Source organism: Aureobasidium subglaciale, assembly GCF_000721755.1.
Source record: "Aureobasidium subglaciale EXF-2481 unplaced genomic scaffold scaffold_43, whole genome shotgun sequence".
In the NCBI taxonomy this organism is placed as follows: Eukaryota; Fungi; Ascomycota; class Dothideomycetes; order Dothideales; family Saccotheciaceae; genus Aureobasidium; species Aureobasidium subglaciale.
Genome location: NW_013566952.1, coordinates 58388 through 70745, shown reverse-complemented (window position 1 = coordinate 70745; position 12358 = coordinate 58388). Strand labels below are relative to the sequence as shown.

The window sequence follows — 12358 nt, the reverse complement described above, 5'->3', positions numbered from 1 at the left end:
TTACGTATTCGACGGGGTCTGATTCGTGATGGATTGGAAGGTGCAGTCTGTCGAGAATCATTTGGGAAGGAGCGACTTCCTGTGCCTGCAGCGGTCTCGGAGCGGCAGCCTCGACGGTTGACGCGCTGCACACCGTCTGAACCTTCTTGACCCCACACCCAAGGGCCAAGGCGCGACAGCAGCGTCATCTTCAAATCAATATCTTCTGTAACTCGTCAGAATGTCGCATCGAAACACATCAGCCAAAGACGCGCCCTTGTATGGAGCGCCCAAGACGACAAAGAAGCAAAAGTCGTCGCGTGAGATCAATTCCTCAAACACCCTCGCCTTCACTTCGCAGCTGGAGACCCTGATCAACGCCCGCCCAAGTTCCGCCGCAAACAATTCCCGTCAGACCACCTCGCGGTCGCGTCCAAAAAAAGAAGACATCTTTGCCGCTCACAATCGCAACGTCAAGAAGCGAGCTGCAAGAGACCTCGAAGATGACTCTCCAGCCTTCGATCAGAAACACAGCACCTCTTCCGAAGCCCTAGATTCCTCGGCATGGCACCGCTCAAAGCGGAAGATGGAAGAGAAGGCTCGACTGTATGCCGCAATGAAGCGAGGCGACGTCGGCGACGAGAACGACACTCATCTGGTAGATTTTGATCGCAAGTGGGCCGACCAACAGAACAAACAAGCCTCCGACCAGTCCTCTTCCGACGACGACTCAGACAGCGACAAGGAGGTGGTTGAGTGGGAGGACGAGTTTGGCCGTACGCGGACAGGCACCGCTGCTCAACGTGCCCGTGAACAGCGACTCGCTCAACTTGGCTCAGAAGCCGCTTTGCGCTCACGACCAGACATGCCCACCAATCTCATTGTCGGCGACACAGTACAGGTCGCTGCCTTCAATCCAGACGAACCTGTCGCCCAACAGATGGCAGATCTGGCCGCCAAGCGCGACAGGTCACTCACCCCACCACCCAATACCCACTTCGATGCTTCCAAGGAGATTCGACAGAAGGGTGTTGGCTTCATGCAATTCAGTCTTGATGACCAGGAGCGCAAGAGACAGTTTGAGAATTTGGACATGGAAAGAGCAGAGACGGAAAGAGTCCGTGCCGAGCGTGAGAAGAGGCTTCAAGATCGCAAAGAAGAGGTTGAAAGACGCAGGAATGCCATCAGAGAGAAGCGAGGCCTGAGGGAAGCGGATGATTTCCTGAGCGGTCTGGGTCAGGAGCTGGGAGCAGGACCGGACAAGGAAAGCAACGCTGTGGGACCATCAGCTGAGGCAGATCCGTGAATGCCAACCTCTACATGCCTACCACGAATTGATGAACTTGTCCTTCCACTCCGCTATCCTCTGGGAAGCTTATGCCCTATCTCTATGTTATTTCCATGATCTTTTTGATTCTCCTCTCCTTTCCCTAGCAACAACCCTCAAGCGACTAGAAGCCTGCCTGAAGCAGAAACGTGCTAAGCTCTTGTCCACCTCACCCAGGTACGACACAGCGAACGGAGCAACGGCAGTCATGACCGACCATATCCCACACTGGCTTTCTTCATCAAGCTCAGAGTGACTACAGTCCTCGATAGTGACTACCGTCCTTGATCGCTTGCACAACCTCTTTTCAGGATGTGAAGCTTCCGCCAGAGATTTCAGAGATCCCGGCAGACGATTTAGACTTCGAGAGTGCGTGCCCAAATCTGCAATCAGGGTCTAGGCTCTTGCGCCGCCTGACCCTGTGGTTTCTCTCGGATCTATCATGAACATGATTTGGGGCAGCGACATCCTATGCGCCGCCAGTGGAGAGCTGAGGCGTACGGTTTGTCAAGAGGTGCAAGGGTATCTCATAGAACTTTACTATGAGACTTGCCATACGATGTCCGTGCACCGAAGGAACGGAAGACGCTTGAGCAAGCCCTGGAATTCTCCCTTCTGGAACTTGTTACAAAAACGCGTTACGGCGCGTCATCTTGATCAGTTTCCAAAAATCGAACAATTGAAGCAGATGCTGTTCAGCTTGTGTGATCTGTAGTCTCCAATGTTCGGAGAGCTGCTTTTTTTTGGTCAGGTGCACTAGCCACCGAAGGAAGTCAGTCAGCCCTTCGTAAATAGACCTTTTCTAGACTGCCAAATAACGATGAGCTGTGCACCCTCAGTGTCTCAGTACCCTCTGCCAGGGCTGTCTTCATACCACTGTCTTCCGCCAGCTCTGTCGCCAACAGCGGAGTCTATATTTGCGCCTGATACCAGGCCAAGCGCTCCCCGGGTGCTGCTAGCTCAGAACCATCGTCGCCTACCAATCTCGCGGCCTTTGTCTCATCGCGAGAGGAGCTTCATTGCCCCCCGAGACACCGTGACTTGGGCCAAATTACTCTAGCTTTCTCTGCGCATAACAGACAGGCTGCGCTATGGATTATACAAGATGGCTGGGACAGTGCGTTAGTTTGACACCGGGCTCGAGATTCCCTCTTTGCTTCTCTCTGTTCCATTGCCTTCTCTACGGCAGGGACAACTCGCTTACGGTTACGGCCTGTGCATAACGCAAAAGTGGGAGCCTTCTGAGTTTCTAAGGTTCAAGGAATGGCAACGACCCATTGCTTGGCAGGATCAAACACACTTCGGCAACAGTAATACGTCTGGTTGAGATTGACTGCATGCTCATACTGCTCATGTATCAACCATGGCCTTATCCGCATATGCAAATACCATCTTCCTCCCATGCTTCCAGGAACCTACAGGGGTCTCTTGAATACCTTTACGTCGCGCAGAGTCAAGCTAGCGGGTCTCATGTCTGAATCTTCATGACCGAGTCTTTCTGCTCTAGCTCGAGGTAACTGATTGCCATCGTGTTGGCGACATCCGTCCAGGTCACTGCGAGAGCTTCGAAACGTACACAGAGCGACTCAGCGTCGTAAACACTCTTCTTGGTCAAGAACACTCCCCGTTCAGCCCTCGGGTTGCAAGTCTTGCTATTCGTGATGAGCACGATTGATTCCTCGGGCCAGTGCGACGATCGCTCGAAAGCATGTTCATTCCGGAAGGAGACTTCGATGTTCGTCATCGTGGGGGAAGATGATGAGGATGATGAACAAACGACTCGATTAACGTAGGCGGAGTTTTCGAGTATCAGAGTCTGGTATATCATGTCCATCGTTGTTGACATTGCCATAGAAGAAGAGGGTTCCTCCATGAACATCAGGGTCGCTGTGGTAGTCGTATCGAGTTGAGAGAATTCCCTGTGGTTTATTGTCCAGTCGCGAGCTGGGAGAAATGTACGAGATGTTGGAAGAGCAGCAGCCTGGTCATTGGGATCTGAGCAATGTGCTAGACGCAGGAGCGAGGCAGCGACAAATAGGGTAAACCAAACCATCATGAATATCGTGGGAAGAGTGGTTTACAAAGAAACAGGGGAGGAAGCAAGAACGAGCGACTCTGCACCTTCTGGAAAAATCTCAGCAAGATGCCTGGGATACAGCACCCTAGAAAACATCCCAATGTTCTAGAACGTGATGACCGCCGTTGAAACTAAACGTGATGTTTGTCTCTCTATGCAACGTGTGGGATAGCTTTGTGAATTTAGCTTCAACGGAACACGGGGGCTGAACAACCACGAAACGACCATTCTCTACTCGGTGCGCCTTGTCTCGATTATCTCATTTGGAATCAACTGCTGGCCTCGGCTAATCGATGAGCCCTTTCGCGCTTGCTCAATTTAGCTTTAACAGAATACAAGAGCTGAACATTCGTGACAAGGCTCATTTCGCTCAGCGTGCAAGGCCTTCGACTCACATATTCTCCTCTAGCCAGCACGAGGCTTCACGGCGACGCCGATTGAGAAAGCAAGAAAGCGCCTGAGCTGATGCTAGAGACGGGCCACTTAACTGTTAAGCTGAGCTCGTGTTCGAGCGTGATGTGATGTGTGAGGTTCAAGTTGGACTGGGATTACTGATATACTGTTGAAGGTGATAAATAGTGCTCTTCAGACGTCTCTGAGACGGAACAATCAATCACTCGGTTCTCTCACAGATCTGTGAACGGCTGTCTTCGCAATGCGAATCTCCATTCTGCTGGCTGGCGTCTTCAGTCTGGTGACTGGTCTCCCTGCTCCCCAAGATATCGATCTCGAGTATGTCGCCGAGCAACCTGATCCCACATATACTATCGACGTCATCGGAGCCGCATCTCAAGTGGTCACTTACGATGCGGTATCGATCGCGGCAGAGATTACAGCTGGACTCTCCGCCGTCTCTATCGCTGTTTCCGATGTAGCAACCTCAATCAACATTGCCAAGAGGACCGCAGGTGCATGTGCATCTCTTCCTGCTGGAGCTACTGGCGCGCCTTCAATGTCATCTGATAGTGCATCTGCATTTGCCGCCAATCCCACGTTTGTTGCTATTGCTTCCAGCGCATCTACACCATCTGGGTACAAGAAGACGTTCACAAACTCGAATGCATCAGCGCTGAGTTATGGGTTCCTTGGCTTCTCGTCTCTCGACACGTACGACCCCCAGACATGCTCTCAGAGTTGTGACACAACTCCTGGCTGTATGGGATTCAATATCTGTGAGTCCGAGTCAACCTTCTATGAAATCGAACGCTGACGAATGACAAAAGACTTTGAGAGAGATCCTTCTATAATGCCAGCAGCTGCCTGCCCGAACCCTCAATCTGTCACATCGATTGTATGCTCGCTTTGGGGCGGACCGCTGTCGGCTGGCACGGCTGCCAACTTTGGGTAAGGACAAGACTTGGAAGTGTCGATGGTCAAGGCTGACCTTTCAAGCAAAACTATCGCAGGCTTTACCACAGTCATTGCAGGGTCCAATGCATACGTGAAGACGGCAGTCATCGGCGCACAGGGTTACTCACAGCCAGTAAATCTCGGAGCCTCGGCCATCAACGCGCCATATGATGCGCAAGGATATAACACTTATATGGGGTTTAAGCTCTTCACGACTGGCGTCTTCAACATCTCGCTCTGCGCTGCATACTGTGATGCTCAGACAGTCTACAACGTTGCCCACCCTCCTTCTGACAAGAGCCCTGCGCAGAAGTGTCATTTTTTCAACACCTATATCCTGTACAAGAACAGCGCATCCAATGTCCAAGGCCAATACTGTGTCATCTATTCTGAGGTCTGGAATCAAAGCTATGCCACCAACACTGGGTATGTACAGCCTCATGAGACATGATCGTGTCTCCAACTGACATGAGCAGCTCCTGGTATGGATCAGATCATTACATGATCGATGCCAGTTATACCGCATACAGCCTCGCAGATCAGGGTCCATCTCCAGTGTCCGGTGATCGCGACGGTGCTATCGGTCAGGCCTCAAAGGAGATTACCTGGTCAAAGTTGCAGCCTTATTGCTCGGCTCTTGTCGGTAACTCTGGCTCTGGCACACCGCTCTCAGTCCCCGCAGGACTGGCCAAATATCCAGCTAGCGTCGTTGATGCTGCTTGCTCACTACAAGTAACGTCTGCCCAGAAGTCTGCAAGCTCTAGTGGATCGAGCCAGTCGTCGAGCTTCATTGGATCTAGCATGCTATCTGTATCTGCTGTCTCCAGCGGCTCCAGCACTGTTAGCTCCTTCCTGAGTAGCAGTAGTTCTGCTCTTGCTTCCTCGTCTGCATTAACAGGTAGCAGCGCGAACACTTTCTCGCCTGCGGTGACCAGCACGAGCAGTAGTATCTCTTCCACCTTATCGAGCTCACCTAGCGTCACCACGTCTTCGCATCCTTTGTCAGGCGCGGGTCTGGGCTTTGTCGTCACAGTCCCAACTAGTTTGAACTCCTTGGCGATGAGTTATTATACCCAGATGACCTCTGGCATCAAGTACAATAGTCAAGGAACCATCTCGGGCAGTCTTAAGGATGCGACAAAGTCTTCCACATTCCCTGCAGTCACGGCAGACCTTAGCGATAACTCTGCTCAGCCATCACTGCGGGCTCAACTCCAGAATGTTGGCTTGCCCTCGTTCGACGCTACGGTCCAGGATGTCCAGAGTGCACTAGATAACGCACTCGGAGCCAACACCACCTCTGATGATGGTGGAGATTATGAGAACTGGTTCTCTTCTGACGATTCACCCGTCACAAATATGACCGAACGGGGTACATCAAGACTTTCAAAGAGAATCACCTCGGAGGAGTTCTGGAATGGCGTTGATACCTGGGTTTGCAACGACTTGGTTACCTCGCTTAGCGAGAAGATCGAGGCTGCCTGCAAAGTCAAGGAAGGTGTTGAGGCAATCGTTTGTCTCGCGAACAATTGTCTGGATAAAGCGGCGAGCCCACCTCCGCCAGTGGAGTATCCCTTTGACCAATCATACAGCTTCTCACTGCAGAGCTACAAGAACCAGCCAGTTTTCTCGGACGGTGTTTCTGAACTACGCTGCGCTGACTGTGCCATGGATGTCTCTAACCTACGAATCCGGGGCACGATCGTCATCAACATGCAGACGTCTACCGTCGTAAGCTCGACTATGACCTTGAATCAAGACTCGGTGCAGAGATTTAGTATGGGTATCACCACGCTCGCGGCTTCTAAGGGTTCATGGTCGCACGTTTGGTCTGCTCAACCATTCGGCGGGGTTACTGCTCCAGGTGTCTTCACCGTATCGTAAGTTCTTTTCCTGTGACTCTGCTTCTTCAAGGTTCGTTCTGCTGATGAGTATAACAGTCCTTCAATCTACTACGGCATTGGTGCGACCTGGTCAACCAACGGACAAACCAAATTCGACTTCTCCTCAAAGTCTACTATGAGTGGTGCCAGCGTCGAATTCGATGCCGTCGGCGGCTACACCCGAAACGAGCAGAATTGGGCCCCTACACTGGACGTCAGCCAGCCAGTCTTGTATGGTCAATCTGCCACGCTCATTCCATTCACCCAAAGCTCTATCCAGATTGGCCTCTCTGTTCTCGGGAATAATATTCCAAACGCTATCGTTGTTAACTCCCAAGTCAGCCTCGGCTTTACAAGCAACTATGTCACGATGGCTAAACTGGGTCATACCAAGTGTGGTGCAGGCCAACTACAGTCATCCACGTACAACAAGATTGTGAACACTGTCAACCTCCAAGGCCAATCGCACAGCTTGTTTTCTTTCTCTCGGTCAACTGCACCAGTGTGCTCTGATGCATCCATCGATCCTCCGTCTTCGTTCCAGATCGCTGATCTCCAACGTGCAGCTGGTGCAGGATCCTTCTGTTCTTCCTTCATCAAATATCAGCCTGCTACTGTCAACGTTACCTCAATCAAGACTGTAATCAAGGCCACCTCGACTGGGACTGTGATCGGATCCGGGACCACAACAATCACGCCTTCGGCGCTCACTTCTACCGTCGTTGTCACTTCATCAGTGTCGACGTATCCTTCTCTTATCAAACGCTTCGTTCCTGCCTCTACAGCTAATTCTCAACCTGATCTTGTCGCGAGAAGAGTCGTTCCTACACCCACCATCCTATCAACCTGGATACCTCAGCAAGTCAGTGCAGCATGTCTATATATTGCGACTGGACTCGCACAAGCAACGATCACGCAGTCTTTGGTTGTTTCATCAGGGGTGACTACAGTGACTGCCCAGGCCACCGTGACGGCAGCCGTTCCAACTACGACCATCACCTCTACATTATACGTTCCAGCTGCAACGCCATACGAATTGGTGTCTAACTCGAAGATTTCCAGCGATCCAGCCCAAGCTATGGAATGGTCCTTTACTGGAGGTGCAATCAATTCCTGCCGCGTTGTTGATGTCTATTCTTCCAGAGGAAAACTTCAATATGTTTCCGGTCAAAAGACGGTCTGTGATCCGGCCACTATGCAGCTAGCCGGATCCGCTCGTTCTGGTTCTTACCTCAAAGTATTGACTGACCTAGAACCTGGATGGCCATACAACTTTACACTCTGGGCTGGCTTCAGCAGTACTACAGACACGTGCAATGTCTCCTACTATCTCGATGACGCTCTCATCACGACTTATAGTCCAACGAACACAGACACGAAACCAGCTGATCCGACTGTGGCACAAATCATTTACGCGGTTGTGCATGGCCTGCCCGCCCCTGTCGCTTCTGTCGGCTTCAAATACCTTTGGAACCAAGATGGCCCTTACCAGGTTGTTCCCACAAAGTCGAGTCAGACACTAAAGATCACCATGACTTGCCTGCAAGACGGAGGTTACGCAGAGTTTGGTAAGGTAAGTTTCAATGGGCCCGGCACGTGGTAGACTATAAAGGATGGCGGTCAAAGATGTAGCTATCATCTAATGGAGGCTTAAGACCCTAGACTCCATTAAACCATTCCTACAACCTCAAGCAACAAGATCATGAATACCAGAACTTACGTCCATATTCTTTGAGATAGTCGGGAAGTACTAAGCATTTCTGGCCTTTTTTGTACACGTGTACAAGCCAAGAGATATGCATCATCGGTGGTGAGAGAGAAAAGCTTGGCGTGGTCCGAATGGTGCCGGTGGTTATTCTTGTCTTCCGTCGTCTGTGCTTGAGATGGCAGCCCAGAAACAATCAACGCCAAGTCAGCTTATATTGTAAAAACTATGACGAGAGGTACCGATTTACATGCCATCATGGCGATGTGGCTCGGTCCGAATCTGAAGGCAGCGATATACCAAGGACTGGGCAGCGAATAGATGGATTACGAATACTGGAGTGCTATCACCACGCATCTATTATTGTGTAGGCTCTGGTTGATTTGGGAAATATTTGTTAGAATGAGTGAAGAATGCGCCATTCGGTGTTGCTTTTCAACCAAAGACACTAACTATCCTGGAAAGAAAGAATCTAAAGTCTTGCGCGACCACACGAAAAGACGACATTTATCGCACATGAGGAGCAGTGCAGGTTGAGAAAACGTGGTGGAAGCATTCGACAGCATTATCTGTCCAGTAAGCCAGTGCTGTCGCATCAAGTCTGCCTTGCATCTCGAAGTGCGCTTGGAATGTCGATGCAGCAGATATGAGGAACCGTCAACCGAGCCCCTGGCTTCTTCATCTCTTATCGTCAGATCTGATGACCGAGAAGGACGAAGCAGAGCGAAAAAGGAAAAGCGTAGACTTGTTACAGTATGCGTGGTCGTTTTGTGACGGGTGGACGGGACTTCATGCAGGTCGCCTAGGGTTCGCTTCTCTAGCTTGAGGAGAAGCGTGTACTGAAGATACTGGTAAGAGGCGTGAGATATGGTGGTGATTGCAGTAAATCAAGAGAATGGGTTCGTCTTCCGAATGTACCCTAATCCAATTGCATTCCACCAGCATTCCACCAGCATGCTTGCTGCAAGCCACTGGCCTGAGTTCCTCCATGCCACGATATGCTGCTCACCGCTTGTGAGACCTGAGGATGTCCACACGTGGTTGCAAAGCTTGGGTTCTCTTGGTTGACAAGCAGATACCTGCATACCTTGCGACACACGCGGTGAGCAGAGAAGGGAAGTTCGCGATATTGTGGCGTTTTGCACATCTGCCTGTCTTACCGGGAGGCGGTCATCTAAGCAAGGCACCGGTATGCGCGGGCGCCCGGAAGCGTCGTTCACGGACTGCTTTCATTTCGTGTGGCTTGATCTGCGTTGAGATCGCTGCCTGAAGTGCTTCGGTCTAGGTTGGCTACATGAATGGGTACCTGGATGCGCAAACGATTAGGTGGATGTACGCATATGCAATTGACGTGTCGAGGTCTCATCATTGCTGGTGTCAGTACATCGTTTATGATGAAGCTGGTGGAGATTGATTCTTGCTCGTTTGTACAGTCAGCAGTCGAGTACCGTACTCGTACACGTCAAGACTCGCGTCAACTTTCTTGATGGATAATACATATTCTCTTCCTGCAGGGATGTGAGCAAGGACAGCACAACAAACTCCATTAGATGACCAAGAAGACAGCAAAGCAAAGAACGTGACAGTCGCGTAAAGTTCCCACAAGAATGACCAACTCTTCAGCCTCCCACTTTTTTCCTTTGCAGCTTGCTGCGTGTACTAAAAAGCGGGCCGAAGATCCCTGTCGTTTTTAGCTTACTCTGGGGAAGCGGCGGAACAAGCAAGTCAAATCATCGGTGCAAACAAAGAAAGTCGGGCGCTGGAAACGAGAAAAGCATTGATCAAGGGGTGGGATGGGAATGGATAGACGTGTGTTAGAGGGTGTGAGATGAGAGGAGGGGTGTGCTGCTGTCAAGAAGATATAATAAGCAGCTTCCTCCCTTTGCCCAAGCACCTTGTCCGGGTTGACATTCCGCGGTCTCTTACAAAACACTCCACACACGTGCCTTGGAACATTTTGATCTTGTCGTTCGTGACTCGGCTCTTCTTCAAGACAAGGCAGTCGCATCTATATGTGACTCACACTCGGACTACAGAACCTCCAACTGGAATACCCGTTTGATTCTTATCCACCACCGGCAACAACATCTTGCTATCGAAACCTTGGAGCTCGTTCTTGCTCGCATCGTATATCGCAAGCCAGCCAGCCTCTCGTCCGTTGTCATCCAGGCTCCCGCGTGACCGCAGATCCCATCCACCTTGTATACTTCGGCTCCACATAACGACCCGGAGACCAGCAAGAGATAACAGAAAAGATCATCACTCGCGCTTTCCCTTCGACCTATCTGCCTGTCCATCTTTTCCCCTTTCCCCGCAAAATCACAAGATCGTCGCTTGTCCAGACCGAGATTTGCCAGGGTCACTCGGCGGCTTGCCTTTTCATCTCCACGTCCGAGGCTATCCACAACCAAGCTTTTAGCACAGCCCGAGCCAGAGACACAAGCCCGCCTATCTTTTGTGTTGATCGCACTGGCACATGTCATAACTGACATCGAACAACCGAGGACATCCGTTGCAGCGCTGACTCTTTTTGATAAGAACAAAACGATCCCTTCGTCTTTAGGATCTCCAATTTACCTTTGCTGGACCATCTTGGATCCTACTGGGTGTTAGCAACTATATCAGACCACAGAAGAGCCTCAAATTAATTGCCTATCATATCCTTGGCGATACAAAAGCAAACATACAAAAGTCGCAATGTGTGTGGCCAACCTCAACGTCTCGACGCAACCTTGCTCCCACCGCTGGTATACCCTTGTGAAACCCTGCACAAACACAACAAACCTCTCCAACTGCTCATCAAAACTCGCCCTCGAAGGCTGGGAAACAAGACTAGAATCATGCCCATGGTGCGATGATTCTTCCTCTGACTCTGGCATTCTCGACGACAGTACACATCGTTTGTTCGGCGGCAGCATCTCTCGCTCTCGCAGTGGGAGTCTAGGAACTTCTGGTGTTAATGCTATGCCAATGTCTACTGAACGCCACAGACGCCAAAGCAGTGCGACAAACTCGACCACATCATTGCCCAGAAGCAGCAGCAGTCGCGTCTTGCAAGACGATGATGCTGAAGCTGAAGAACTCGGTAGAGGCGAAAAGGCTCGCATGATGAACTGGCGATTGGATGTTTACCTGATGGCCAACCCTGAGCGTAAACAACGCTTACTCCAAGACGAAGAGAATGTCGCACCAGAAACTTCCGTGTCTGAGCAGAATGGTCTCGGTAGATCTGGCAGCATCCGAAGATCTGGTAGTTTGCTGGGCAGGAAAATGAAGAGGGGTATGCGTTTGAGCAAGACCATCTTCAAGGGCTGAACGACCCACTCGTCCATGATCTGAACCTCATTCATCTATCTGGCCAATTACCAATCCACCTACCATGTCTGGCAGTCTGCTTCGAGGATCCTCGTTTCTAGGCAACGACTGTCACACGATAGCTTCCGTGCCCAAGGACTTACTGCACACATATTGCCTACTCCACAAAGCAAGCATGTCTTACCAGGCAACGAGCGAGAGCAATGCGCCCTCTCACCGCTTGTAGAAGCAGCGCTTTCTCACCGCCCCCACGCGAGGCAAGCACGCGATCATCTGTCGCATCCTCAATACCGATCAGTCTGTCGGTCTGTTTCCCTCTACAAAAGGGAACCTCATACATCACCGTGGGAGACTCTATTCTGCCGTCACTTCTCCTCTCTTCTTACACCTCACTCTCCTCTCTCTTCTCTCTGGTGTAGCAAATTCTAGTCTAGAACAAAATTGAACAATCTCCTCTCTCTCATCGCGCAATGGTTACCTTCTTTTCCACATGCCTTGTGCATCATGTTATGCATTTTCTCCAACGCTTTGAGTCACAGTCATGTCAAGACTGGCCTCAAAGCATCGACACCACTAAACTCAGACCCCTTTTTTCATCGCCATCGCGTGACAGTAACGAATATTATCCCTGTAGCCCTTCCGACCATCACATAACACAAATCCGGAAATCAATCTTCAAATCTACCCTATTTTGCGACCCCACTGACGATCAATATCGTGAA

At 50.8% G+C, this 12358-nt stretch overlaps 5 protein-coding genes across 5 annotated transcripts; 3 read left to right on the top strand and 2 right to left on the bottom strand.

The window, feature by feature from the left end:
• Positions 1-238: 238 nt before the first annotated feature.
• AUEXF2481DRAFT_55376 (uncharacterized protein) lies at positions 239-1255 on the top strand (the record flags this gene model as incomplete). Its single annotated transcript, XM_013483424.1, has 1 exon — positions 239-1255. A coding segment is annotated over one exon (1017 nt), but the record flags the coding sequence as incomplete, so codon positions are not given.
• Positions 1256-2545: 1290 nt separating this feature from the next.
• Positions 2546-3515, bottom strand: AUEXF2481DRAFT_45143 (uncharacterized protein). The gene has a single exon (XM_013483415.1). The coding sequence runs from the start codon at positions 3357-3359 to the stop codon at positions 2775-2777; it is 585 nt and encodes a 194-aa protein (XP_013338869.1). The 5' UTR covers positions 3360-3515; the 3' UTR covers positions 2546-2774.
• A 426-nt stretch (positions 3516-3941) lies between these two features.
• AUEXF2481DRAFT_571071 (uncharacterized protein) lies at positions 3942-8337 on the top strand. The gene is made up of 5 exons (XM_013483439.1): positions 3942-4555; positions 4607-4727; positions 4776-5159; positions 5210-6613; positions 6674-8337. Exons 1-5 carry the CDS (start codon positions 4039-4041, stop codon positions 8217-8219), a joined length of 3972 nt encoding a protein of 1323 aa, XP_013338893.1. The 5' UTR covers positions 3942-4038; the 3' UTR covers positions 8220-8337.
• Positions 8338-8732: 395 nt separating this feature from the next.
• On the bottom strand, positions 8733-9465 carry AUEXF2481DRAFT_571469 (uncharacterized protein). Its single transcript, XM_013483438.1, has 2 exons — positions 9240-9465; positions 8733-9169 (listed from the first exon to the last, which is right to left on the bottom strand). Exons 1-2 carry the CDS (start codon positions 9309-9311, stop codon positions 8774-8776), a joined length of 468 nt encoding a protein of 155 aa, XP_013338892.1. The 5' UTR covers positions 9312-9465; the 3' UTR covers positions 8733-8773.
• A 1553-nt stretch (positions 9466-11018) lies between these two features.
• Positions 11019-11636, top strand: AUEXF2481DRAFT_34013 (uncharacterized protein; the record flags this gene model as incomplete). The annotated part of the gene is made up of 1 exon (XM_013483408.1): positions 11019-11636. One exon carries the CDS (start codon positions 11019-11021, stop codon positions 11634-11636), a length of 618 nt encoding a protein of 205 aa, XP_013338862.1.
• Between the last annotated feature and the right edge of the window lie 722 nt (positions 11637-12358).

Excerpts from the sequence above, each read along its gene's own strand:
- AUEXF2481DRAFT_571071 (XM_013483439.1), top strand. The coding sequence starts at position 4,039 with ATGCGAATCTCCATTCTGCTGGCTGGCGTCTTCAGTCTGGTGACTGGT. Across the intron at positions 4,556-4,606 it reads CTGTATGGGATTCAATATCT|ACTTTGAGAGAGATCCTTCT; the intron begins GTGAGTCCGAGT and ends GAATGACAAAAG. Across the intron at positions 5,160-5,209 it reads AGCTATGCCACCAACACTGG|CTCCTGGTATGGATCAGATC; the intron begins GTATGTACAGCC and ends TGACATGAGCAG.
- AUEXF2481DRAFT_571469 (XM_013483438.1), bottom strand. The coding sequence starts at position 9,311 with ATGGAGGAACTCAGGCCAGTGGCTTGCAGCAAGCATGCTGGTGGAATG. Across the intron at positions 9,170-9,239 it reads TGGAATGCAATTGGATTAGG|TATCTTCAGTACACGCTTCT; the intron begins GTACATTCGGAA and ends GCCTCTTACCAG.
- AUEXF2481DRAFT_45143 (XM_013483415.1), bottom strand. The coding sequence starts at position 3,359 with ATGGTTTGGTTTACCCTATTTGTCGCTGCCTCGCTCCTGCGTCTAGCA.